The sequence below is a fragment of the Malaclemys terrapin genome, chromosome 5 (genome assembly GCF_027887155.1).
Source record: "Malaclemys terrapin pileata isolate rMalTer1 chromosome 5, rMalTer1.hap1, whole genome shotgun sequence".
Taxonomy (NCBI): Eukaryota; Metazoa; Chordata; order Testudines; family Emydidae; genus Malaclemys; species Malaclemys terrapin.
The window spans coordinates 62,337,945-62,364,617 of NC_071509.1; the positions used below are offsets into that span (position 1 = coordinate 62,337,945).

The 26,673-nt window shown below is 44.7% G+C and overlaps 2 protein-coding genes across 2 annotated transcripts in view; one reads left to right on the forward strand and one right to left on the reverse strand.

Moving 5' to 3' along the window:
- LOC128838703 (EF-hand calcium-binding domain-containing protein 6-like) overlaps positions 1-3,077 on the forward strand; it is an 85,215-nt gene extending 82,138 nt beyond the window's left edge. The window contains exon 17 of the mRNA XM_054031100.1: positions 1,016-3,077. Within this exon, the coding sequence (XP_053887075.1) occupies positions 1,016-1,273 (258 nt within the window). The 3' untranslated portion in view covers positions 1,274-3,077. The remainder of the gene's footprint in view (positions 1-1,015) is intronic.
- An 8,508-nt stretch (positions 3,078-11,585) lies between these two features.
- On the reverse strand, positions 11,586-25,437 carry HELT (helt bHLH transcription factor). Its single transcript, XM_054030892.1, has 4 exons — positions 25,381-25,437; positions 12,927-13,031; positions 12,503-12,599; positions 11,586-12,144 (listed from the first exon to the last, which is right to left on the reverse strand). Exons 2-4 carry the CDS (start codon positions 12,942-12,944, stop codon positions 11,657-11,659), a joined length of 603 nt encoding a protein of 200 aa, XP_053886867.1. The 5' UTR covers positions 12,945-13,031; positions 25,381-25,437; the 3' UTR covers positions 11,586-11,656.
- Between the last annotated feature and the right edge of the window lie 1,236 nt (positions 25,438-26,673).

The following is a 26,673-nucleotide window of genomic DNA, read 5'->3' on the forward strand; positions in this document are numbered from 1 at the left end:
TCCACGGACAGTGGCTCTATCAAATGAGATGAAGTAGGAGCTTTACTTTGGCTGAGGCAGTAGGAGCTGTACTTAACTTGTCTCGATTTGATGTTGCACTTTATATTTTACCATGGACATTGGCGGTGCCTTTGAAATATCCGAGGCAGATGAATTAGAATACTTAGTAGGCAAACACAGATTGTGCCCGGGCATACATAATACTTTACTTTTAGGCAGACCCTTGCAGTGTTTGAGGTCATGCCACTATTGTCCAAGTACGGAGCATATTTTTTCTTGTGGTATGGTATTGAGATCCTGTATGACATCTTCCAGGAACTTCCACTTGTCAAGAATGAAATGATGATAAGGAAGAATCCTTGAAAGAAAATATCACATGGATGAGTTCTGGAAGGGGCAGGACGAGATACATCTCCAGTAAAGGCCAACCAATAAAACATTTTTCAGGAATTGTACCTAGCCCAGGTTCAGGAGCAAAAGGGGGGGAAGTCTCCTTGGCGCTGTCCACTTCCCCCTCCCTGCCCCCACCATTGTGCTCTTACGAGAGCCAGCCACAGCTGAGCCTGGAGGCCAAGATTTTCAAACTTGGGTGCCTAAAGTTAGACTCATAAATCCATATTAGGTGCCTAGATAAATGAGCTGATTTGTCAAACTGCCACTGCCTTCAGTTAGATTTTTGAAAATTGGGCCACTTATTTAGGCTTCTAACTATGGGCATATAAGCATAACTTCAGGCAGCCATTTTTGAAAATTTTTGCTTTAATGTTTATGAAGCAATTTGAGGCCCTTGGGGGAAAGAAAGCAATCAAAATGAAACTATATTATGTGAACCTTGTCAGTGTGCTGACCTGTGAATGCGCAGGTACGTACAGCAAAGCATGCTACCGCGTACCTCACAATTTGGTAGTTCAGATGAAATATTAAGAGGGACATTGTGCCTCACAGCACATAATGGTTTGGTTGTTATTTCACTGTGGTAATTCAACATCCCAATTGTTTTTCTTTCTGGCTGTAGTTACGAGGGGACTGGAAGACCCTTCGAAGAGCCTTTAAGAAGCTGGATATTGACAGCAGTGGCTACCTCTCTTTGCCAGAATTCAGATCTGTCCTGAAGCTCTGTAACCTTCTGCTAGATGAGGATGAGGTTTACCACATTCTGTCTAAGTTTGATCCCAACCTGGATGGGCGAATTGATTACAAGTCCTTTTTGGAAGAAACTTGCAAAAAAGGGCAACCACGTACAGCCAAAAAATCTCCTGCAAACCCGCAATAAAATAATGTAGAATATTCTTGTGAGTAGAAGAGGAAGAATGGTGTCTGCATGCTCCCAGCTGTTTATCCTTCCAGCTAAGTCATTTGCTTCTTTTTGGAGTGTGGATCTCTGCTGTGTGTCTTTTGGCTACTCATGAGTTGCCCACTGTATTACCAGTTGTTTTGGAGGGAGATAATAAAAACTGAGAGAGCAGAGAGTGAAGCTGAGTATTAAACAAATACTGTACTCTATTTAAAACTTAATTCAAGCTGTTACTAAGGAAACTAATATTCTGAAAAGCAGAGGCAAGGATGCCGTTTAGAGAGATGCTAATTTTTAATAAAATAAAACTTTCAGTGAAGGTACCAGGTGGATTTTTGCTGTTTAGGATGCAATGACAATGAGTCCCTTTGATTTCACTGGGAGTTGGATCAGGTCCTTTGTATGTGTTAGCCAGAATTTGGCCCTTAATATAAACATACATTTTCATGCTTAGTTATCTTTTCTTTTTTCTTACAAATGTATTTTCTCCATAGAGTACAACAGGCAGAGGGCCCAATTCTGCAGCAGCTCTGAACATGACTTCACTGCACATTCCATGCTCAAAGCAGTTGTATGTTTAGATCCATGTTAGTTATCTGTTTATTTTTGTAGTACAAATACATTTTCATAAACATGTAAGTGCATAGTTGGTTTGGTTAAATAAATATCTGAACTCACTTAAATATGTGTCATTTGTCTACTCAGTACATAGGACCAAATTCACTGCTGATGTAATTCCACTAAAAAGACTTCTTATGTATATAAATATAGTTCCATTGGTTTCAGTGAAGCTTTGCTGATTTACATTAGCTGAGGATCTGGCCAGGCATGTCTACACAAGGTATTGCCATGAGAGAGGAGTTCTTTTTGGTTTGCTTTGAACACACTCTTCCCTTGCAGCTACTCACTTGAAATCCATTATAAATAAAAATGTTCATTATTATCCTGTGATGTGTTGGTTTTGCAGGATCTTTGCTGTCTATGTATTTTGGAAATCATAGAGGAAAAGATTAATTCCTGCTGTAGCTCCTTTTCCAAATTCTTTCCCCTGCTTGCTATCTCATAGTGTACGTCAAATCTACCCTCAGCTATACCAGTATAACCCTATTGTGTACAATGGGCTTGTACTATCTAATTTCCCTTGGTGGGATTGCACAGCCGTAAATGAGTACAAGTGAGTTTTGGCCCTGGTGTGAGCAGGAAGAGAAACCAGCTCATTCCCCAGCAGTTGTGAGGACTCTGCAGTGCCAACAAGAGTAAGAAGCAGTTTGAAAAAATATTTTTTACAATAGAGAGCAGGTGTAGCTCTGATTTACCCACCATGAGGCAGATCCTCAACTGGTGTAAATTGTCATAGCTCTATTAAAGTCAATGGAGCTATGACCATTTACACCAGCTGAGGATATTTGTTGAGTTAAGGCCCTGATTCATCACTGAGCTCCCTGCATTTGTGTGAAGCACCTGCAGTATGGTGCCTGCTTTTCTGTACCTAGTGTGAATTAGAACTGCACTGTAAGCTTTTATATTGTTACAGTAATGAATAATGAAGCTACTTTTCACTGAACAAGCAAAAAATACACATTTCTGTTAACAAAAAAGCATTTATTGTTAATCTAACTGCACTAATCTTAATAGAGGTGATGATATTTCATGCATGTTTAAAGATTTTGTATTGCTGTAATTTCAAAGTTAGCATTACAGGGTTTAATTTCAAAATGAACCTGGATTTAACATTTTTGGTCTGTCACATTGAACTTTCCAAATAAAAGTCTCTTTTTTTACATATGAACTTTCAGTTTCATCTAGTTGCTATCAGTCTCTCAATCCTTTCATTAGATGCCATGCTAATGCGTACAGGGTGGCATGTAGGTCAACATGTGCTATGCCATACTTTACTCTGCCCGTGTGACTGTGAAAATACATCTGGTACATTTTGCCATTGTTACATGTTATCTAATAAAAAGCGGGCAGGAGTGTTGTTTCCAAAACAGCCTTAGGACTTGATTCTCTTACCAGTTCTGTAAGGTTAGTTTATAGAGATGGACAAATAGTTAGGGATGAAATCCATCCCCACTTGAACCAGACAAGCTGGATCTGGACACTGAGATCAGGTTCTGAAGCTGCTATCCTATGAATAGCGAAGTTGTCCACCAAAAAGTCTGTATCCAGCAGCCTGCCTTCTGGAGGAGAGGCCAACGAAGTATATTTCAGTCTCCAAGAGTCTATGTCTATGGTGCAGACTCTTCCTGGATAGTCACAAAGAAGCAGTTGGCCTCTTCCTCCTGTGCTGGGATCACTAATTTAATTGTAGGTATGTTTGAGGCACTCATCACTATAACATCTGAATAATCTCTAGTTGCCTATCTCAGAGAGTGGGGTAGCAGGAGAAAAAGGGTGGTCTAGTGGTTAGGTTGCTAGCCTGCAACTTAGTTAGTGGCCTCTAGCCACCACTATAATATAAATAAATTAGGGATTGTTTTGTGTTAAATGACACTAAAATAATCCTTGTCTCTTCTCTGCTTGAATGAAGAAACAACAAGAATGCACACCAGTTATGGAACTGTCAAAGCACATTTTGTCAGCCATTGTTCATAAAATGGACTTTTGGTCTGTACATCCACTGATGTGGAGAAGGGACGGTCCAAGCTGATGAGACATAACTGCTGTCTCCAGAGATAACGTGAAAGCTTTTTTTAATATATAGGGCTGGAGTGAAGAGAGGGGAATTTAGGAAGGATTGAGCTAATAGGAGCACAGGGGTTGGAAAAGGAATGGGGCTTTCATAGAATATCGGGATAGGAAGGGACCTCAGGAGGTCATCTAGTCCAATGCTCAAAGCAGGACCAATCCCCAACTAAATCATCCCAGCCAGGGCTTTGTCAAGCCTGACCTTAAAAACATCTAAGGAAGGAGATTCCACCACCTCCCAAGTGCTTCACCACCCTCCTAGTGAAAAAGCTTTTCCTAAACCTCCCCCACTGCAACTTGATACCATTACTCCTTGTTCTGTCATCTGTTACCACTGAGAACAGTCTAGATCCATCCTCTTTGGAACCCCCTGTTAGGGTTCCCTCCCCACTCTGAACTCTGGGATACAGATGTGGGGACCCGCATGAAAAAAAAACCCTAAGCTTATTTCTACCAGCTTAGGTTTAAAACTTCCCCAAGGCACAAATTCTTTCCTTGCCCTTGGTATCGCTGACACCACCAAGTGATTTAAACAAACATTCAGGGAGGGCCACTTGGAGCCCTACCTCCCCCAAAATATCCCCCCAAGCCTCTACACCCCCTTTCCTGAGGAGGTTTGAGAATAATATCCTAAACAATTGGTTACAAAGTGAGCACAGATCAAACCCCTTGGGTCTTTAGGACACTGAAAAACAATCAGGTTCTTCAAAGTTTATTTACAAAAAAAAAAAAAGATGGAAGAATCACCTCTGTAAAATCAGGATGGAAGATAACTTTACAGGGTAACAAAAAGATTCAAAACACAGAGGATTTCCCCTCTAGGCAAAACTTTAAAGTTACAAAAACAGGGATAAACCTCCCTTTTAGCACAGGGAAAATTCACAAGCTAAAACAAAAGATAATCTAACGCATTTCCTTGCTATTACTTACTATTTCTGTAATATTAGATGCTTAGTTTAGATATGGCTTAGGGAGATGTATTTTCCCTGCCCTGGTTCCTCGCTGACCTGGAGAGAACAACGGAACACAAAACAAAAAACTTTCTCCACAGATTTGAAAATATCTTCTTCCCTTATTGGTCCTTTTGGTCAGGTGCCAACCAGATTATCTGAGCTTCTTAACCTCTTACAGGTAAAGGAGGGATTAACCCTTTACAGGGTAAAGAGGGATTTTATTTATCAGAGGGGTAGCCGTGTTAGTCTGAATCTCTAAAAAGCAACAGAGGGTCCTGTGGCACCTTTGAGACTAACAGAAGTAGTACTAACAGTACTTCTGTTAGTCTCAAAGGTGCCACAGGACCCTCTGTTGCTTTTTGAGGGACATTATGCTACCCTTAGCAATATGTTTATGACACCCCCTTTCAGGTAGTTGAAAGCAGCTATCAAATCCCCCCTCTTTCTTCTCTTCTGCAGACTAAATAATCCCAGTTCCTTCAGCCTCTCCTCATAAGTCATGTGCTCCAGCCCCTTAATCATTTTTGTTGTCCTCCGCTGGACTCTTTCCAATTTTTCCACATCCTTCTTGTAATGTAGGGCCCAAAACTGGACACAGTACTCCAGATGAGGCCTCACCAATGCCAAATAGAGGGGAATGAGCACATCCCTTGATCTGCTCTCAATGCTCCTACTTATACAGCCCAAAATGCCGTTTGCCTTCTTGGCAACAAGGGCACACTGTTGACTCATATCCAGCTTCTCGTCCACTGTAACCCCTAGTTCCTTTTCTGCAGAACTGCTTCCTAGCCACTCGATCCCCAGTCTGTAGCAGTGAATGGGATTCTTCTGTCTTAAGTGCAGGACTCTGCACTTGTCCTTGTTGAACCTCATCAAGTTTCTTTTGGCCCAATCCTCTAATTTGTCTAGGTCCCTCTGTATCCTATCCGTACCCTCCAGCATATCTACCACTCCTCCCAGTTTAGTTTCATCTGCAAACAGTGCAATCCACGCCATCCTCCAGTTCATTAATGAAGATATTGAACTAAACCGGCCCCAGGACCAACCCTTCAGGCACTCCATTTGATACCAGCTGCCAACTAGACCTGGAGCCATTGATCACTACCCATTTAGCCCGACAATCTAGCCAGTTTTCTATCCACCTTATAGTCCATTCATCCAGCCCATATTTCTTTAACTTGCTGGCAAGAATACTGTTGGAGACTGTTTCAAAATCTTAGCCCAGCAGATGACTAATGCAGATTCTACTGTCTTGAAATTTGTGAAAATAAAAGCAATGTCTTTCAGGAAAAATATTCCTCTTCTTACATATATGAACTGCTGCAAAACAACTTCAGCTGCAAAGATAATAAGTTAGTTGTGTCTGCACATATGTACAACTGCCAGCATTGTCCTAGTGCAGGGGTGGCTTTAGCAGGGGTTCATGGGTTTAGCTACACCCACAGAAATAATGAAATCACGGGTGCCAAAACACCTTACAGAACATGGTTGTGCTTCTCCGGGCCATGTTGCTGCACAGATATGGCCTGGTCTACAATAGGGGGGAGATCGATCTAAGTTACGCAAATTCAGCTACGTGAATAACGTAGCTGAAGTCAACGTACTTAGATCTACTCACCACAGTGTCTTCACTGCGGTGAGTCGACTGCTGCTGCTCCCCCGTCGACTCTGCCTGCACCTCTCACAGTGGAGGAGTACAGGAGTGGATGGGAGAGCGTTTGGGAGTCAATTTATCGCGTATACACTAGATGCGATAAATCGACCCTCACTGGATCGATCGCTGCCCACCGATCCAGCAGGTAGTATAGACATACTCTCAATGTCAAAGGAGCACACTGCTACAGAGGCCTGAAGGGCAGTATCCTGACACAGGGAGTGGGGTTGTGGGCTGGAAAGGAGGCCTGGCCACCTGGCCTGGTCTCCAGACAGCAGAGACTGGAGGGTGCTGCATCCTGGACTCATGATGGGGCATCTTCCTGCTCTGAGCAGCCAGATCTGGATGCTGAGCAGAGCTGTTTCCCCAGCCATGTCCCAGGTGAGGTCTCTCTTGTCACCGCAAGTGGGTGGCTGTGGGGTGGCCACACAGAACAGAGCAGGTCCTGTGCTGAGGCCGTGCCTTGACCCCTCACTGGACCACATCCTCCCTCCCCTGCATGTTTGGGATATGCCCAGGAGGGGCATGGCGAGGCTGAGTCCATTTGCATGTCCATCCATCTGTCACCACATGTGCTATGCATTTCTGTCTGTCTCTCTTTGGGCACCCATTGAATTGGGAGGCTACATCCGCCCCGGTCCCAAAGCAAACGTTAACAAACAAGAATATCAGCTTGACAGTGAACATTCCCTAGCTATGTCCTCAGTACACTGCTGACTTGGGCTGGCCAATTGTGAAAGATATAATCCAGCTCCCATGTGTTTCAATATAGTCTACAGGAAAATGCACCCATGTTCCTTACACCGGTACTCAGAAATGTCCAAAGCCTCCCCTCTTAGCATGAAGATATCCAGAAACACAGATGAAAATGACTGGAGCCCTGCCAAAATATTCATACCTCGGCAGGGAAGTAAAGAGGGGCAGTGATATGTGAACTATTCTATCATTGCCAAACACTATGGGGGAGAGAGCTCTATAGAACGGCAAACACCATCAGCAGTATGATCATTTCCTCAGACAGGGAAGGACACTATGCATGTGAGTGAGGTGTCCTCGCTCATATTGTTTCCATGTGTATGGAGTCAGTGATTTTCTCTCTGTGCAATGTTTGAAGTTACTGCAGGGGATCATAATATAATACCTGCTTCAGAATGTATAAAATAGAGAATGCTACATTGTTATTGTACTGGTGCCAGTTGATAGGTGATCCTTCATGAACATTTGCTTTAAAGAGGGGAAATGTGTCTTGTGGCTAAGGCATTGGTGTGAGACTGGGAAGATATGGGTTCAATTTTGCGGGTTTTCACAAACTTTCTGCGGACTTTCGCAAGTCATTTAACCTCTCTGGTTCAGTTTCCCCCCATATGCTGCAGATAACACTTTCCTCATTCATAGGGGGTTGCGTGGATCATATCATTAATGGTCATAAGGCGCGCCGATATGACAGTGATAGGGGCCATTTACTAATTTAGAGAGAGAGAGAGAGAGATCACATCATTAAAGGACCCACTGCTGCATGGTCTCCTACAAGAGGAAGCCTAAGTGGGGAGATGTCAAGGTGCTCTGGGTGAGTGTGGTTGTGGCTGTGTGTGCTGAAGGAATGTGTGTCTGGGGCTGTGTGTGCCACAGGTCGAATGGGGGCTATCTGGCCCTCCCAGGAGCCGGTTAATGTCAGCTCAGCTCGGGGAGGGAACTGATTCCTACCAGTTTGGGGCAGCCACCCCGGCTGCCTCGCTGTGAGCTCGCCTTCTGCTCGTCCGCTCTCTTTGCCCAGGGTCTCCCCCGGGGGGGATCCGCTCTGCCCATCATCTCCTGCGGCTGCCTGGGCCCTGCTTGCAGCTGCCACGGGCGCGGCGGCTCCTGGCCGGCCTTCTTCCCCGCTGGGGCCGCCGGCCGGGGCAGGTGCGGGCTGGCTAGCCGCTGGGGACGCGGTGCTGGGCGCGCAGGCGGGGAGGGAACACGAGGCTCTGTTTGCTCAATGACGCTTGAAAGCACAAGTGACTTCTGTATTAAGGAGGCTGCCGGGCGCTCAAACCAGGCGACCTGGCGGGCTCCTCCACCGGCCAAGGCAGAGTCAAGGGGACGGAGCCCCAGCTCCCGCGAGGAGCTTTGTTCCCCCTTGTATGGACAGACCCTTTGATTTCTTGGCGCTGATTATTTTTATTCCTGCCCACTCAAGGATGAAACCCAAGAAATAAGAGATTGTCCCTTTCAGCGGCTCCACAATAGGTCACCTCCAGCACACATCACCGCGAGCTTTGGCTGGGTTTTGTTGGGGGCTCTCTTGGAAACCGTACAACTCACTTAAAGGGAGCGCACAGGGAAAGAGGGGCCCCGAAGCCAGGCATTGTGGGCGAGGGCAAAACACATTTAGCTCTTAGTCTGATCGGAGTCAGTTCCCTCCTTGGGGCGAGCTGCCATTATTCATCCTATGGGAAGTCAAACCAGCTCAGATTAGACTTTTGGCCAAGATTGGGGAACCGGGGAGAGGTTCCAGAGAGGGGGTGGGGGAAAGCGGGGGAGACTTTTATCCTAAAGTCATTGGCAATCCAAAGCAGGATTTATCCTCCACAGTTAAATGAAAACGAGAAGGACAAAAAAATCGAGAATAGCTACATTCAAGGTACAAAGACTGTCATGGACCAGTGCAAGTTTGCAAAATTATATGTAAATGACCAAAGTTTTGACCGTGGTGGCCCTGTGCTAATCCCAGAGAGGAAATCTACTTAGCAAAGGAAAGTTTTTGTCTAATTTGGTTAACAGTGACCAAAATGCTGCATATATTAATAATTTATATTTCCAGGGTAACACTATATCTGTAATGCTTCAGTGCAAAAGAGGATTCAGAATGGCTTAATGCTCACAGAATAAAAATCGTGAAAGACTTGCTTCATTTTCTGCATCAAGCGGTGGTGAAAATGAGTGTAAGACATGTGTTTTCATAATAGGCACCAGCCATTCTTCTGCTGAATACATTTGGTTTATCCCATATCACCCTACGTACATTTAGCAAGAGGTATTTTCCTGCTTTCCTCGCTCGGATTTAAGGTCCCAAATGTATCCTAATGCAATAGAATGTCTTTCTCCTCCCTTTACCCTGTAATACGGCCTCTTTCTTGTCAATCTGAAACTCAAGGCTTTTCTGTATTTACAGTTTAAATGGAAGGTACACATGACACTTTTCACTCATTGTAATGAAGATCTTTTTGTCTGTCTCTGAATAAAGGAGTTGATGGTTTACAAATTGTGGGTCAGCCCATTCCATGACCTCAGTAAACACTCCGGGTCAGATCTCCCTCAAGGCTGCAGCGTGCAATGGAATAAGTTAATTTAACCTTCGTCAACGGATCGGGGAGTGCAAACCACAGGAAAAATACTAATAGCTCGCATCGGGAATCACGTGTAAGAAACCATTCGCTGTCAGAGCACAGACTAGGTTGGTTCTTATTCACTGACTCAGCCGAGGTAGGAGAATTGAAACTGCTGAAATTTCCCAAGAGCTCAAAAGGAAGGTATGGCTGGGCAAAGGAATATTAGCTAAGCTCTTGTTTGCCTGGATGCCAATGTTGCTTTTCTAGACAGTGAACCCGTAGATTTGCTCCTCATGCTGAGAGGCTTGTTTGCCTCTCCACGCCTCCTGTTTTGATGCTTCTGTAACGAAAATTGATCTCCATAGAAATACCCGTCACTAAGGAAGCGTATCTCTTTGCAGTGTCACTGAGCGCTCCCTGCAGCCCCTAAAAACACGCCTGATATTCCCGTGTTGAACAGAGGACTCAGCTCCGACTCGGTGAAATGGCGATTTTATTGAAGAATGTAAAGAGAAAAAATCTGGCATTGGCCACTATACAAGCCAGAGTCTGTGGGACAACGTTAAAGGCTCGGCTTCTCCTGAACTTTTTTCTGTGTGTATTTTTTTCCACCTGTTAAACTACTGTCTGTGATACGCCAAGTGCTACAGAGTCTAATCTCACTTTGTTCTTTAGGCCACATCTTTTCCTGTTATTTTCCTCCTAAGGAGATAAATGGCCATAAGGAAATTCCAGATTAAGACTGAAGGGAAATCGTCCCTTCCTAGTAAAATATTCCTTCCGACTTCAACAACAAAAAACCTCCTTTTCTGCTTACCGTTGGAGTCAGGTCACCCGTACATCTTGGGGAAAATGGATAGGCTGGTTCCTTCCTGTCTATTAGCTCGCCCCAAGGAATCTTCATAATTGTACTAAGTGTTTCGTTTGCAGCCTTAATACTGCTGTATTGTAACTGTAACAATGTCAGGTTAGCATGGATTTACATATAGGGATGTTTGTGAGACAAGCATGCACTGGTCCCGCTCATTGTCTCTGAGGATTACGTGTACGGTGTGTTTACACATACCCTCCATGATTCTATATAAACACATGTATATACACACACAACTTCAAAGCTACTTTTCTGAATATGATTTCATGGGCGATATCGACGCTTGATAAAGCAGAGGGCTCTTGGGAGACGCATGAACGCTACTGTATTTTAAAGAGTGTGCGGTGAACTGAGGTTTACCTGAACACCGAAACACTGCAGTGTTTGCCTCTCTCGCCCGCCGTGCCAACAGGCAACGTGTTAATTCCGCATAGTTACGCGGCACACCATAAACACGCTAGCGCCAGAGCGCACCATGTGCGCTAGTCCCAACGCTTGGAGACACGCGTCTCCCCAACCCTTTATCACAGCCGTTTCCGTTGGTTTTATTCCCCCCCCCCTCCACCAATGAAGTGCCGATGGGAAACCAGACCAAAGAGTTTATATCACATTTATTCCAAGCGCTGTACGTGGTTTGTGCCCTTCACATAGAACCGAAGCGTGCAAGGACAAGCTAGCAGGTTGGATAAATAACGCATCGCAAAAGCAACTCACGCTGGAAACATCCTTAACCTTCCCCAGTGATAATTTATTCCGAGCTATAACTTCACAATCATATGTATTTACATTTGTACACTAGCGCTTACTAAGTGAATGTACGGTGTATGCGACTGTGGATAATGTACTCTTTCCCCGACATAAATATGCAGCCTGCAGGCCGAGTCTCTATAGCACAGAGGGGGGATGCTGGCCGTGGGGCAGACTGAAGGTGCTGGAGTGGGAATGGCCGATCAGGTTGAGATAATGTCTGTCCAGACCTTGAACTGACGACAGGAAAGAGTTGCGTTGCTGACCGGGGTTAGGGAGGGGCATTGCAGCGTTGGGAAGGTAAGGGATGGTGGGGCTTCTGGCAGGACCATGCCAGGAAAACGGAGCCCCGGATCCCTGCTGAAACATAGACTCATTGGGACTGTGAGCCGGGCACTCCGGAGCTGGGTGAAGCTGGTAGGAAAAGTCCGGTTCTGGGAGCGATCCCAGAGTGGTGAAGATGGGTTCGGTGACAAAGCGAGCTTTGGACTGCAGGAAAGCCAGGATCCGAGCATATTTGGTGTCTTTGGTCTCCATCCGTTCCACTGTGGTCAGGTAATGGACTAGATTCTTCATACACTCGTGGTATCCATAGTGAAAATAGTTGGCGAACTCAGCTAGAAGCTCTGCTGGAAAGAAACGGAACAGGATAACGGGTCAGGCCCTGATCTCGCTGCTTTTTACCTAAGGAAGTTTTAAAAATTCCAGCCCACAATGTCTCTCTGAGTGTTGGAGATACTGAGACCTGTACGTGTAGCCACTGAATGTTAACACAGCCCAGTTAAACCAGTACGCAGATTATTTCATTCTCCAACCACCCACTCCTCAGCAGTTCTGGTTGTAGCTAATGTGATTTACACTGTGAAAGGGTGGGATGTCCTAGGAGTGCTTGCAGAACCAGCCGTGGTTGCAATAAGATTTTCCCCTGTGTGCCAAACGTGCATGGATCACTACGGGCACCAAGACGCTAAGCGTTGTACCTACCCTTTTCTCTGCCACGGGGGAAATCTGCCGAATGCAAGGCTCGCAGATACTGAACAGTCATTTCCAGGATCTCAGCTTTCTCTAACTTCCCAGAGCTCTGAAACACACAGACAAAACCCTCATGAAACGCCTGGAGGAAACCAGAGCCAGAACTATTCTTGGTGAGTTCACCAAACCCATGGATCCTAAAGCCGGTCAGGGAGGAAGCGCCAGGGAGCATTGACACGCAAGCCACTTTCCTTTGCTGACTGTATGAACCTGGTAGCTACTTCCCAGATACACCTCCGTCACAAGAGTCATTCCAAACCAAAGAAGGTCATTGCAGCTACATATGTTCATTCTTAAACATACAATTATGTGTCACGTCCCCCTTGGTAACGACGGCACGCACTTTTCAGCGCTCTAGCCAGCAGCTGGAGCATACCTGCTTTGCCAAAGCCATTGGCACGGTCTTCCCCAATTCATTGAGGCAGCGATTGATCCGATCCCTCCTTCTTTTCTCAATCACTTTGTGAGACACTGGAGTCCTCTATAACACACAATGTGCAGACAGACACATGGAACAAGGCGTCTGAAACATGAGCAGACATCATCCCAAAACGCAAAGAGAAACTCCCCACAGCCTTTGGTTTCTAGTTTTATCCAGAGATATTCACCTTTAAAAAAAAGTTACTCTAACGTCAGACATTTGATCTGACCTTCATTAAGCCACTTGCATATCAATTTCACTAGATTATTATTTTTTTAAAAGAACCAGGTTAACTTTGGCCCCAGAAGCGATCGCTCCTCCAGCCCTGCTTGACTGCACAGGGGAGGTCCCCACCAAACCTGATCTTCACAGCAGTGCTCTTGCTGAGGATCGGTCTGAGTGTTAAGTTATGGTTTTCCAAACCAAACACAAGCCCAGGCTTTTTTTTAAAAGACTACCAATAAACCGTCGTTCTGTCGCGGCTGGGAAAATAACCGGCAACTCCAGTGCGCAAGGATTAGCTCCAACTTACTTTCCTTTCCTTTAGTTTAGAGGCCATCCTGGGAAGACACACCACTGGGGAAAGCCTAGCAGATGGGAACGGCTGTGTCTTCTCAAGAGTCTCAGGTGCACTGCAGCCCCCTAGCCTCCAAAGGGCTGCTTATAAAGCGATCATTTCTGGGGGGAGACTCGGTGTATTCATGGCCTGCCTGATTCCCTAGGATTAGGGAGAGCAGTTTAGGGAATGTATGCATTAAAGATCAGTTTTAAAGGAGTAAAAAAAAAGTTTTTTTTTCAGTCCAGGGGGCTAGCAGGGGGCAGATCAGCTTTGTTACTCCACGTGGACCTTCAAAGGACACGTGATCGCCCCCAGAATAACATTTGCATGGCAACAGGACTAAGGGGAGCCGCAAGCAGAGCGCAGTGGCGCGCTAGCAGCGTGTGAACACAAGCTCTCTTCTTTAGTTCCAAGCGCCTGGTCTCTCACACGATCGCCTGTTTACAAATCCCAGGCAGCCCCCCCCCCCTTCTTCCCCTGTCCAAGCGCTGACTGCATTTTAAAGCCTGTCCAGAGTCATTAAAGTAATTAAGTAAGCCCTTAATAGGCTGTTCCGCCCAGTTCAAGGGAGAGCCCTTGGAGACGGAGTGGCCCCGTTTGTTCTCAGGCTTTTCTCACACGACTTGGTGACACGTCCATCTTTATGAGAGATGGCAGCGAGGGTTTTTGTTTACACCGCTTTATGTGCTGGGACATCCCGGCAGGTGTGGGACTGGGGGCTGGCACACGATCCCCCCCCCTTTTTTCCCCTCCTCCCCTCTGTAGGCCCAGGGAGGCTCCCGCGAGCCTTTGGCACACGACGGTCCTTTTTGTGTGGTGTGTGTCTGTGTGTTGTTGTTTTACCCCCCTACTCCCCCCTTTGGAGAGGCTCAATTTGTAGCCTATTATCCTATAGGAAAATGTCCCATTGAAATGTATGAATAGTTTCATTGGGCCTAAATTTTAATAATGCGGGTCAAAGAAAAGAGGGGCAAATAAAGAGGAGATCGCAGCTGGTCTGAGAGTGCATTATTCGGTGTCACCTGCAAGAGGAGTCGCCTACAGACCCCCTATTCATTTGCCTAATTTTGGTCAATTTAACAAACTTCAGGAGAAATTATTGTGGCATTGTTCGGGAGGGTAAAGCTTTCTGATCGAATTAACAGCATGTTTTGATCCGGTAAATGTCATTAAAAAGAAAGAAACAATCGCGTTTAAAGGGCTCTGAGTTAAATGCGCCAAGTGGAGACGCCAAAGCGCACAGCTCACAAAGGGAGCAAGTAACTGCCACAGGGAACTTTTGTACACGCACATTGCTGAAGTTTTTACACAAAAAGGCATTATTTCATACTTGAATACGTTTAATCCAACAATTGTCTATTTTCTGCAAACATATTTTCACAGCATTGTTAACTTTTTTTTATGGCCTCTGTTCTGGCAGCCGCGTTTCTCGCCTCGAGAGCGCAGAGGACTCCTTTTCGGGGGGATGGCAGTGTTTGTCCCTGGGGGGGAGAAAGGGAGGACGGGAGAGTTTGGGGAAGTTGATCTCTCTCTTTTTAAAGGGTTTAAGAGGAAAATATCGAAAACATACAAACAGAAGCCAGAGGAAATTAGCTGAAAGGAGGCTGGGAACCCCCCAGTCTCCAGAGCCTCTGAGCGCGTTTCTATGGCTCTTTCACGGCTCCTTGCCACCGCCCTTGCTTTTTGCATAGGGACTCCCCCCACCCCCAGTAGCCCACTTTACACATTTACTAACTAAACAGCAGCTCTGGATTGTGACTGCACCCAGCAGAAGGAAATAAAAACATCACTTTCAATGAGGAGATGTGTGCTAGGGGCTGAGCTGTCTTTCCAGTGTTTAGTCCTGCCCATCTGGGAAATGTTGCAGACCCCAGAGAAACGTTATAAAGATGCCATTTATTCCAGTCATATCAGCTCCAGGATATTTCTTCCAAACATCCACTTCTCTTTTCTTTTTAGTGTGTTGCGTTATTTTTTCCTATTTCTTTGTAGTTTAAGTGTGGAAAATCTGATCCATCTGATTTTTCCGTATAAGTTACATGGATAGCACTAACTGTGAATACAGATTCTTGTCCTTGTATCTGAGCAATGGGGACCCTCTCCCCCAGTGCAATATAGTAAAATAGACTTAAAGTCAAACGATCAAACCTGAGGTTTGCATACACAGAGTTTAGAACTCTTCAGTATTAAAACATCGAAGTAATTCTTTAACTGCATCTTCCCAAATGTTTGTATGCCAGACTAGGTTCAAACTCAGACACTCCAGTGTGGTGTTCTGTTTGCAGTAGATATTCTTTTGGGACGCTTGTAGTATATTCAGTCTCATACAATGGGATTAAAAACTAACCGTTATCATCCAAATTAACTAAACTGTGAATAGCAAATGTGAGGTCTTTTTTTTTCTCTCTTCCTTTTTTTTCCCCTTCGCCAGCGGAGATGGAGTTGATCCTCTTACAGTCTGTGTTAACCACCAGCTGCAGGCACCCGCAAGACAACTTTTTACACCACTAGACTTGTTTATTTTCTTCTTTTCTGCCACAGAATTGTAGTTTTGCATCTCAGCCCAAGCCAGGCTAGGATGTTGTCCAAGTTCAGTTTGACAGAGAAGGCTGGGGAGGAGTAGAACAGTGGCCTGCAAAGTGGGTATGCCAGGGGCCGAGGTGGTGAAGTCGGAGCGCTGAAAATGTTATGGCATATTAACTCAGACATGTTTGCTTTTTCTTTTCTTTATTTCGAACGTTATATCTGCGATCAGACTAAGAAGAAAACCTTGAGCAGAAATCATTAGCTGCTTGGGAAATCTCCTTGACCTCTCTTACACTTTTCAGCGCCTCCAAAGAAGAGGAGCATTTCTATTTTAAACTCTCCAAAAGTGACACTTTGATTTTCCTAACGCAAGATTGTGCTCGGTTATCTGACAAGGAAAACTGGATACCCTTTCCCCTAACTCCAGTTTGTTCTTTAGTCGCTTTTGCCTCGTAGCTCATTTGTAATTATTCTCTTACAATATGAGACCATTTTTTATTTTGTTGGTGACGCCTTTAAATACTTGATACACACGTTATTTAATCAAAACTTGCATTACACACACAAACAGTACTAACAAAGGAGATTTAAAGTTATAAACCCAGAGAAATAGACAATTAAGGCCTTTTTCTCTGTCCTTCACCCCCCCCCCCCATACACATATAACACAAACTCTCATTACATACACATAATGAAGGGCCCAATCCTGACGCCAGTGACCAAACGCCCTTTTACTTTAGTGCCGGCAGGATCCTATATCCAGGGATCTAACTAACAGGGCTAAAGTCAACGAGGGTCAACTATGCACAGCTATTAATGGGGTCGGTCTCTCAGAACCAGGGCAGGAAGCGTTCATTGAGGGTGCCCTTGGCTTGTGTTCAGGGTTCACACTGAGCGGAACACGAACGCGGAACAGTGCTTATGTTCTGTTATTGCAAGCAAAAGAAACAAGGCGGAAATAACAGTGACCCTGAGTTTGCACAGGCGCTACTGGACCCGATCCTGAGCACGGCCAAGTCCCACGGAGGTCTCTCTGTCTTGCAGGAGCCCAGCTCCTCTGGGGAGCAAGCCCGTTCTTTCTGACCTTCCCAGGGGAGTGCGTGTGGGGCTGGCTTCCCCCTGGAGATCCCCGCAGCCCCGAAGGGGGCAGCCCCGGGATGGTCTTGCCAGGAGTCTGGGAGCTGTGCCAGAGGCGGCTCAGGTTTTTTTTTATTATTTTTTTTTGAGGGGGGGGTTCTTTGGCGGGGCCGGTGCTGGATGCCAACAGCAGAAGCCCGTTGGTCGCTTATTCTTCCCTGACCAAAGCCGGGCTCCAGCGCGTTGCGGAGTGTGCACGGGGCTGTTCTCAGAGCTGCTGGGCGCGGGCTGCGAGGAGCAGGCGGAAAACTATCCAGCGCCGTGTACAGTGGCTGGCTGACACGCCTGGGCAGCCCCTGTGGGGTTCACACCGCAGCAGCTCCTTGTTGCAAACAGAACCGGACCCATCAATAAGCCACACCGGGCACCGCTGGCCCGCGCGCCCTGAATGGCCCACGTGAAAGTCCCTTCCCGCCATTTAGAGACGACGCGGGTCAGTAACATCTTCCATTGGACCCAGGGCTGAAATGGAAACGCCCCAACATGAAGAAAAAGGAAGCAAAACTTAACAGCGACAGCTACTTCCTGAGCAAATGCAAGAAACAAAATCGCATCCTCTCAGAGATCGCGCCACCTACAACCCGCTGAGCACTGCATACAACTCCAAATATGCTGAGCAGCTATGCAGAGGGACTTGGGAGAAACTGAGGAACCACTTAGTGCATCTCACTAGGACAGAGGGGACCCCCTCAAACAAGAAATCACCACAGGCTCACAGCACTGGAAGAAAAAAAGTCAGGAAAGTTAACCTGGAAATCAGGTAAGAAATCAGAGGTTGGTGGTCCAATAAAATATATTCCCTCACCCACCTTGTCTGTCTAATATCCTGGATCAACAGGACTGCAACGACACTGCATACCTCAATAGGCCATTTAAAGAAAGCCTGAGATATTAGGCTCACCTCAGGTGCTTTATTTGAATCCAGGCATGTTTTCAAATGGAGACTTGAACCCTTACCAAAAATGGCGCAGCATTTTACTGTGAGAGGCTGGATGGAACCACCTTAATAAAGGCTGTTATTTGGGGTCATCAGCACTGTAGCCATTTTAATAGAGAAGGTCTTCAGTGGTCTTGCTGGGCTATTTTGTGACCCAGCATGCTGGGTAGTTCCTAAACCACTGAAGTCAGAGTTTGGTAAACATCACAGACATTGTTGCACTGTATGTGCCTTCCCACTCATCTAGCCTTGACATCTCTGATCCTTCACATGGTCTCCCCATTGCTGATGTGAGAACCTTCTCTACCACAGCCCTTGCATTGCATCAATGCATCTACTGCATTGAGCTGTCATGGACTTTTGCCTCTTATAGGAAAACATAGCTCTCTTTCTTGCCTCTAGCCCTCCGTTTATTTTCTCTTCTGTTTTTATTTGATTTTTTTAATTTTTAACTGTATTCATTCACTAATTTGAGGCTCTAGATTTTAGGCTCATCTTATTCATTTTAGTAGCCCCATTGACATCATTGGTACTTCTTGCATGAATGAGGTGAACAGGATTTGGCCTTGTGTGAAAGTTGGTGTCCAAGGAAAAGCCATATTGATTATAAAGGAAACTGACAAAGCATTAACTACAGCAGTGTTGTAGCAGGGTGCTGCTATATTCTGTGGATGGCCTGCTAGGCTGTTTAGATTTGTGTTAGCAAAACAAATCTAATGAGGCTAGCTAGTAATGGATTGCAATATAATGCTGGAAACCCAAGTTCAATGTCTAATCCCCATCACGCATTACTGTGGCTAGCAGGGAATGGAAGGAATGCAGTGGAGGTAACAGATTCGGCCTATAGATGGAGTATCTCAATCATCTGACAGAGCCCTTTCTGGGTAGTAAGAAGTAGTGGCCTGACACTAAATCATTGGAAAGACTAAAGTGCTTCAATTCTTAAAGTCATACTAGGTTCATCTGTGAGTGCGTCACACCTTATATGCTAAACAAGGTCGGGCATGGTCAGAGAATTTAAGGGAAACATCCCAGGAAATACCACGGCACTACAGGAAGCGCTGTTGATGATCCATTTGGTGATAGCCTTCCTCTGGAGTTCATAATGCTCCAATGCCCCAACTTGGGACTATGAAGGGGGAAGATGCTGATGTTTGGGTGAGATTTAAAACTATGTTCCTGATCTGTGTGGGCATCAAATAGCTCACAACACTTTTTTGCAGTAGTGTATGTGTGTGTAGGGGTGGAATGTTAATCCTGGTGTCCTGGCCACTTGGGATAATTACAATCTTCCTGCAAAAACTACATCCACATTTTCGAATGGGTGTGGTATTATTTTTCACTTGTTGTTCTATATACTGTCACATTCCACCCCAGAAGTAGCTGCATTTTAGTAGTGGGTGAAGTTATCAGTGTAATTTCTATAGTTTATATATCACTTTGTAAAGTAATTTGAGATTCTTTGGGTTCAGAGGCCCTCTATAAATATAAGATTGGATCTGACAAATCATTGCATATTCTTGTTTTATGCAGGTGTAACTCTAGTGAAAAACTGGAGTAATGCACTGGTGAATCAAGCCCAGTGTTTTCATGATGATAAAACTGGATTTCTTTTGAAGTAGCAAAATAATGCTTAAAATACAAGGTAAATGAATTACTGGTAATTTTCTACTGGCACAGACTCTGACTCAGAAGATTATTTCATTAATGAAGCCCCTCTCAGTCATTTCACACCTCTTCAACCTCACTGATGATTTAACCACAAATGTTGCTAACTGGAGCCTGTGGATCAGCCACTGCACCATTACTCTGTGGATGACTGTGATGTTGCAGCTGAAGTGGATGATAAAAAAGGGCCGTTGAGATGAGTCCCATTTTCTCTGTGGATTTGGTGAAAGATTCAGTGGGTGCACACAATACTTCAGGAGGCATACAAAGAAAAACTACTCAGCTGGACTGCCCCCTCTGCTTGAGCACAGAGGTAAACATTGCCTGTGATCTCATTCTTTCCTTGCTGAACTCTGACTACCATCTCAGTACTGAGAGTCTTTTCCAGAGGTGTCCTTTTATTCAGCTGTCAGTGATATTATAAAAACTGGCCAGATGCCCGCTATAATAGGAAGCCAGAAAAGAGAGCTGGTGACTGGATCCTTCAGAAATTGTTGGCTGAAAAATATCTTGATAAAACACAGGGGATTCATTCTCCCAGACTCTTTTGTCTTTCCTTAAGATGTAATATTTGCTTCTTCTTTCAGCTAGTCATAAATCTCAAGGTTGAGGTCATAAAGAAGATTTACTGGACAATGAATTAAAAGTGATGTTATAGTTTTAGACACAGAACTATATTGAGAAAGATCTGCAAGTGATGCAAATTGGTATAGCTCCATTAAATCAATAGAACGAGGCTGGTTTACACCAATGGGAGAGCTGGTGCAAATTTTTTATCTGACCACTAAATTCAGAGACTAAAGCCCGAAGCAAGATGCTCTGGGTAAGTGTCGCTAAAGGATGTACTCCCAAAAGCCATACAGAGACACTAAAATACTGGTCACAATTTTATTCTCAGCCAAATCTCTATCTGGGTGAGCTGGTACCACTCTTCTACAAAATAATGATGGAAGGACACCCACACATAAAGTCCCACTGAAACTAATTATTTATTTCCATATAAATCCTCTCATCCCCAACCAAACCAAACCAGGCTTTTATGATGTTTGGACTGCTGGACTGGTGATCAAACTAGTCAATGTGTCAAAGCCATAGGGCATACAGTGATGCTTTCCTGGTATGCTCTTCAGTTCTAGTAATATTTGAAAAAGAAGAATCTGTTACAATAATCAGCATTATCCATCATTTGGGCACAGTGCAAAAACTCTGGTCTTTATCTGTATTGTTAGATAGTATTGGCATACTCTTCACAATTCTGTACATACAGATTGATATTAATTTTGTATTGTAGGTTCATACGCTCTCCTTAGGGACCTCTTAGGGGTACAAAGGCAGGACTTGGTGATAGAGTGACTAAGAAATACATACAATATACAGATCAGTTTATGGAATGCTGAGTCTTACTGTTCAGAACCAACTGCATTCCCTAATTTTGATGTGCTGCCATCATAATGGCTAGCTATGAAAAAGAAGCATTTGATGGGAGGCAGTAGAAATCCTTTCTCAAACCTTCATGTGATTTTGAATCATACAGTTTGTAATTGTTAACTCCCCTTCAAAGATCTGGATATTGGCACTACAGACACCAGAGTTGCACTGCTGTCTCTACCTGAAGAGGCAATGTGCATGTAAAACCTCTGACCAATTTCTGGTTATGGGGGGATTAGAAGTTAAAAAGTAAAATATTTCTGGAACCAGACGAGGACAAATTCCAGCAATACACCCCAAATCATGCCTAGTTAGCACATACCCAGATACAGTCAGCTCTCCCAAGGGCAAGAGATGTTATCTCTGGCAAGAAAGGCACAAATCAGGTCAGTACAGCATGCAGTGATGAGTTGTTTCCAGCTACAGTATTTACTTCTGCAGTAATGTGCTCACTACTGTGGATGCGGTCTTGTTGAATTTGCGCCAAGCTAGCCACCCATGCCCCAGTCTCTCCTTGTGCTCACACTGAATGCTACATTATGTTGAGAGATGCAATAAATAGATAGATACTGAACTCCTTTATGATACAGTGCGGTATCTACTTAATGCCCACATCATTTGTGTGCTGAATCTTCTCTCTTTGTATCCTTCCCCATCCTTACTTACCTGTGCAGACCCAGGGAGCATTTAACCTCTCTGTTTAATTTGAAAAATAAAAGAGGATTCCATGATATTGTAAAACATGTCTTAGAACATGTACAATACTGGAACATAGCTATCAGGATTATGCTGTTCATATGTATATTTTGAATGTACAAAATACTAATGTTCAACATGAAACAGAAGCATCCTACATTAGCTATTGAAAGCTAAAGAATCTGTATTCAGATGTCAATCATTTTATCTAGACTATCATTCTTGCTAAACTTCTTTTTAAAAAAGACTGTTTGTGCATCCAGCAAGTTACATTTTGGGGTCACAGGGGAGGTATACAAATAACAGCCCAAACCCAAGGTCCTTTCTCAATAAAACTATATTTTAAGTCTTCAGCCATTCAAATACCTGGTGACTGACATGGTATAAATGACTTGATGGATAGACAGATTTCAGTGTGAGCTTTGCCTGAATAAAGACCACAGGATTTGGCTCTGTACAGAGGCATAAATGCCCAGCACTGACAAGAAGGGAGTTAATGAAGCCTTTAGAGCCAATTAGCCCCAACTTGCTACACCTGTAGCAGATGTCAGCTGTGGAGAGGGGGCATTAAAAGGAGATGGCCTAGCACAGTTCAGGTTTGACTAGGAAGAAGAGCAGAGCACTTTCATCAGGGGCAGCTCTATGTATTTTGCCACCCCAAGCATGGCAGTCAGGCAGCCTTTGGCAGCATGCCTGTGGGAGGCCTGCTGATAACGTGGATTCGGCTGCATGCCTGTGGGAGGTCTGCTGGACCCGCGCCTTTGGCGTACCCACCGCTGAAGCCATGGGACTGGCGGCCTTCCTGCAGGCATGCCGCCGAAGGCCGCCTGACTGCCGCCCCACGCGGCTTGCTGCCCCAGGCACGTGCTTAGTGTGTTGGTGCCTGGAGCTGCCCCTGGCTTTCATTCTCTCTCTGGTATAGTTAGTGTCTGAACCAGCTTACTATCTAGATGAGCACTGATAGAGGGAGGGACTGACCAAAGGAGTGGCCGTCCGACAACAGGACCTAGGTAGAAGGGCAGGATCCCGCTGCAGACTCATTGGATGACACTGTTTTGAGTTCTTAACTTTTTTAATTTGGGGGCTTTGATACCCTGGAAGGGGTGGGCCTTAGCCAGAGACCTATTACCCCCCCCAACCCCCGTCCCAATTTTTCACACTTGCTGTCTGGCCACCCTAGCCAGAGACTTAAAGCACAACTGCATTGTACCCTCCAAGAGGTGGTGACTGTAGAGACCCTGTTACAGTAAGTAGTGCCATATTGGGCCACAAGGGGGAATTATGCAGGTGGGCTTTGTCACAGGCTCAAAAACTACAGGAGCACTATTTACAATCATGCGTATAATAGCTATGCCTATCATTTTACATCTTCTGGGAGGCATCTACTTAAGGCTGAGGCTGGTGCCCAGTAGGACTTAGGACTTTTTCCACAATTCATTTTCCACAGAAAAGCAATGAATAAGGACAATGTTCATACTACCTAACTTGTTTTGGGTCAGTGGGCTACACAAATAAATAATAAAACAGTGTAGTACTGCAATATTGCATTTCAGTAAGGTCTATGGCCCCATTGTGCAATGCAATGTACAAATGCAGAATAAAGCTGTGCCCTGGGCCACTGCCAGCATTTTAAGCAAAGAAGCACTAATAATAGTTTTAATGTTTCTTATATTTCATGTGGCCTAATAACACATGAGATTCTCCAGTTTCTTCTATAACTTCAAGCAATAACACGAATACTGCAGTTTAACTATTTACATGTAGAAGCAAAATATTAAAGATTTTAACAATGATCACTGTATCAGGGTTTAGTCCTGCCACAATTAATTCCCAGAGTGATTTGGCATGTTAGAAATACATTTACCAGTTCTATTTTTGTAAAAGGTAATGGACTGGATTCAGCTTGTTTACACCATAGAAACCTGATATAATTCCACTGAACTCAAGGCCAATACACAGGTGTAAAGTCAGAGTATGTGACAGGAAAGTCAGCCCCCTGTTGTAGTGCAATTTACTTGGTAGTGCACTGTAATTTCACCTATAAAAACTACACTTCAGTGGATTCCTTTTTACTAATGTGTACTACATAAACCAAATGAAATTCAGTAGGAACTGTGCCCCAAATTTCAGCGGCATTTAGGTCCTGAATTTCTATTGACCTCAATGGAGTTAAGTGCCTAAATACCTCTGAGGATCTCTGCGTAGGTGTCTATCTCTATTTGAAAACTTCAGCCATAAAATGTATCTACCTGAGGTGAAGAAGAGAACCTTAAAAGGGTTAATCAATGCCATCAGATTGGTAATGAGCTGGGTTAATGTGAATAGGTGCCCTAGAACTTGATGGGCCAAACATGTAAACCTTTGAGCCAAATCCAACTGTGGTGTAACTTCAGAGATAAATGGGCCAAACACTGCTCTCAGTTACACTGGGTTCCATGGCCTGGCGTACCCTGCAAAAAAAAGCTTTCAGAAATGTTTCACCATTGCTGATAGCAGTTCTGTTCCACAAGTGTTAGTGATGTTGGGAGTCCTAGCAAGGATAGATGGGCTGCCACCAGCATGTTAAGCATTGTCATTGTACTTAGAAATACAGTAAAAGGAGCAAAAATAATAAAATATTTTCCTCCAGTCCCCCTCTGCAAGCATAATGGAGGGTGCAGGTATAGGATAGGGAGATCACTGTCTATGAGTACCAATATGGAGAACAAATGTGGGCTCTTCAATCTAGCAGAGCAGTATAACACAATCCAATGACTGGAAGCTGAAGCTAGACAAATTCAGACTGAAAATAAAGTGTAAACTTTCAACAGAGAGAGTAATTAACTATTGGAACAATTTACCAAGGGCTGTGGTGGATTCTCCATCACTGACACTTTTAAAATCAAGATTGGATGTGTTTTCTAAAAGATCTGCTCTAGGGATTTTTTGTGTGTGTGGAAACTGTCGCTTGTGTTATACAGGAGGTCAGACTAGATGATCACAGTGGTCCCTTCTAGCCTTGGAATCTATGAATCTATACATGTTGTGCTAATGGCTGGCTTTTGGCAGGTTTATCTACTGCCAGTCTATAGCAGGGACTGACACACTCTCAAGACTCTGATTGGGTTGGTGAGAACATCTGATAGTTCAGGATGTGTCAATGGGTCATCACCCCTCCCTCCCCCCACAGTGTTCCTAGAGTCAGAGGGTGGCCTCTGCTCCAGCCGGGGCTCCATATACTACTATTTGTGGCATCTTCTAGGCCAGGGACTGCAGCCCACCTAACCCCCATTTGTCACTGCTGGGTTGGGGGTCCTCCTGTCTGCTCTTCCTCCCATGAAGATTGAGCCTTCCTTGTTGCTTGGGGCAAGCAGTCAGCATATGCCCCCTAATGTAAACTGTCAAATCCAATGATGACCTCAAGTTATGATCCCAGAAGCTGGGAATGGGCGACAGGGGTTGGATCACTTGGTGATTACCTGTTATGTTCATTGCCTCTGGGGTACCTGGTATTGGCCACCGTTGGAAGACAGGATATTGGGCAAGGTGGACCTTTGGTCTTACCCAGTATGGCCATTCTTATGTAAGTTAACCAACGTCTTCTCTGTTTAAGAAAGGGAGGAGAGAGCCAAATGAAAATACAAGAAAGCTTTTGCTATGATTCATACGTCACCTCTGCTTAGGGGATCTGAGCTACTAGGAGCTGGGACAGCAGATATTATAAAAGTGAAAGACTGGTAACTGACCTCGTGCTGTTAGCAGAATCCCAGTTCCTACTTGCTTGGTGGAGCTGCCAGCCTCTTTACTGTTCACCCGAAAGCATCTTGCTCCCAGGAAGGTTTAGTTTTACCTTCTTAAACCAAGCTCTGTCTTTTATTCAAAGATCACTGCTTGGACCAGCCCTTTGCTCTGGATGGTCTAAGGAGGGTGCTATAGACTGCACCTGAGGAATCCATAGCCTTTTTTTTTTAGACTGACTTTCATAAGTGTGATGATAAACTGAACACACTGACTTCAAACAAAGGCATCTGTGATATGAGCAAAGCTTTTGAGGCAAGCCATCTCCTTCAATGGAGAGAAATGGCAAAATCTGGAGAGATGAGGCACATGGGGAAGCAGGGGATAATCAAATGCTCCCTCCCCCCACACACACACATACAGAGAAAAGGGTTTGTTTAAAGGAGTGGGTGAAAGGTCCTGGCATTGCTGACCCCAAGCATTCATAAATCAGCAGTCAGGGCCCCAAAATTATGATTTCAAAAAATAAGTTTTGGGGTTTTTATTGCTTTCTGTCCTTTCAGCTTTTAGGATTCATGTGTCAAGCGTTTCTCCACAACCATGAAAGCTAGAAACTTTTTTTAAAGTGAAAATTGAGGTTTTTCATGTAATCCCATTACTCCAGAAGCAGGGGCTCTTACTAAAACACATACCATGAGAATCCAGATAAAATGAGATTTGGCAACGTCGCTGCATGTCTATTATACCTATGTGACCATTTCCTTTTAATTCTTGGCTCAGATTCTAGACTGAATTATTGCAGCAGGCTGTGAATGAGTGTCCCTCTGGTTCCACCAGTGGGTCTGTCTATGCCTGCTACCATTTTGACAGATTAAAATCCAAAGGAGTGTTGCTACCTGCTGTCTGGTGCTTATGCCCTATTGCTTCTCCGTACTCACTCTTCATCCTTAAAGTGGTCTAAAAGACTTCCTTTCTTTCCCTTTCCTCTTTAGCAGGGAGGCTCTCAGTTCACCCCAAAGTAGCCTAGAAGGGGT

Bases quoted from the DNA above. Each gene is read 5' to 3' on its own strand.
- HELT (XM_054030892.1), bottom strand. The intron at 12,145-12,502 runs GTAGGTACAACG...TCTTTCCAGCAG, and splicing joins CCCCCGTGGCAGAGAAAAGG to AGCTTCTAGCTGAGTTCGCC.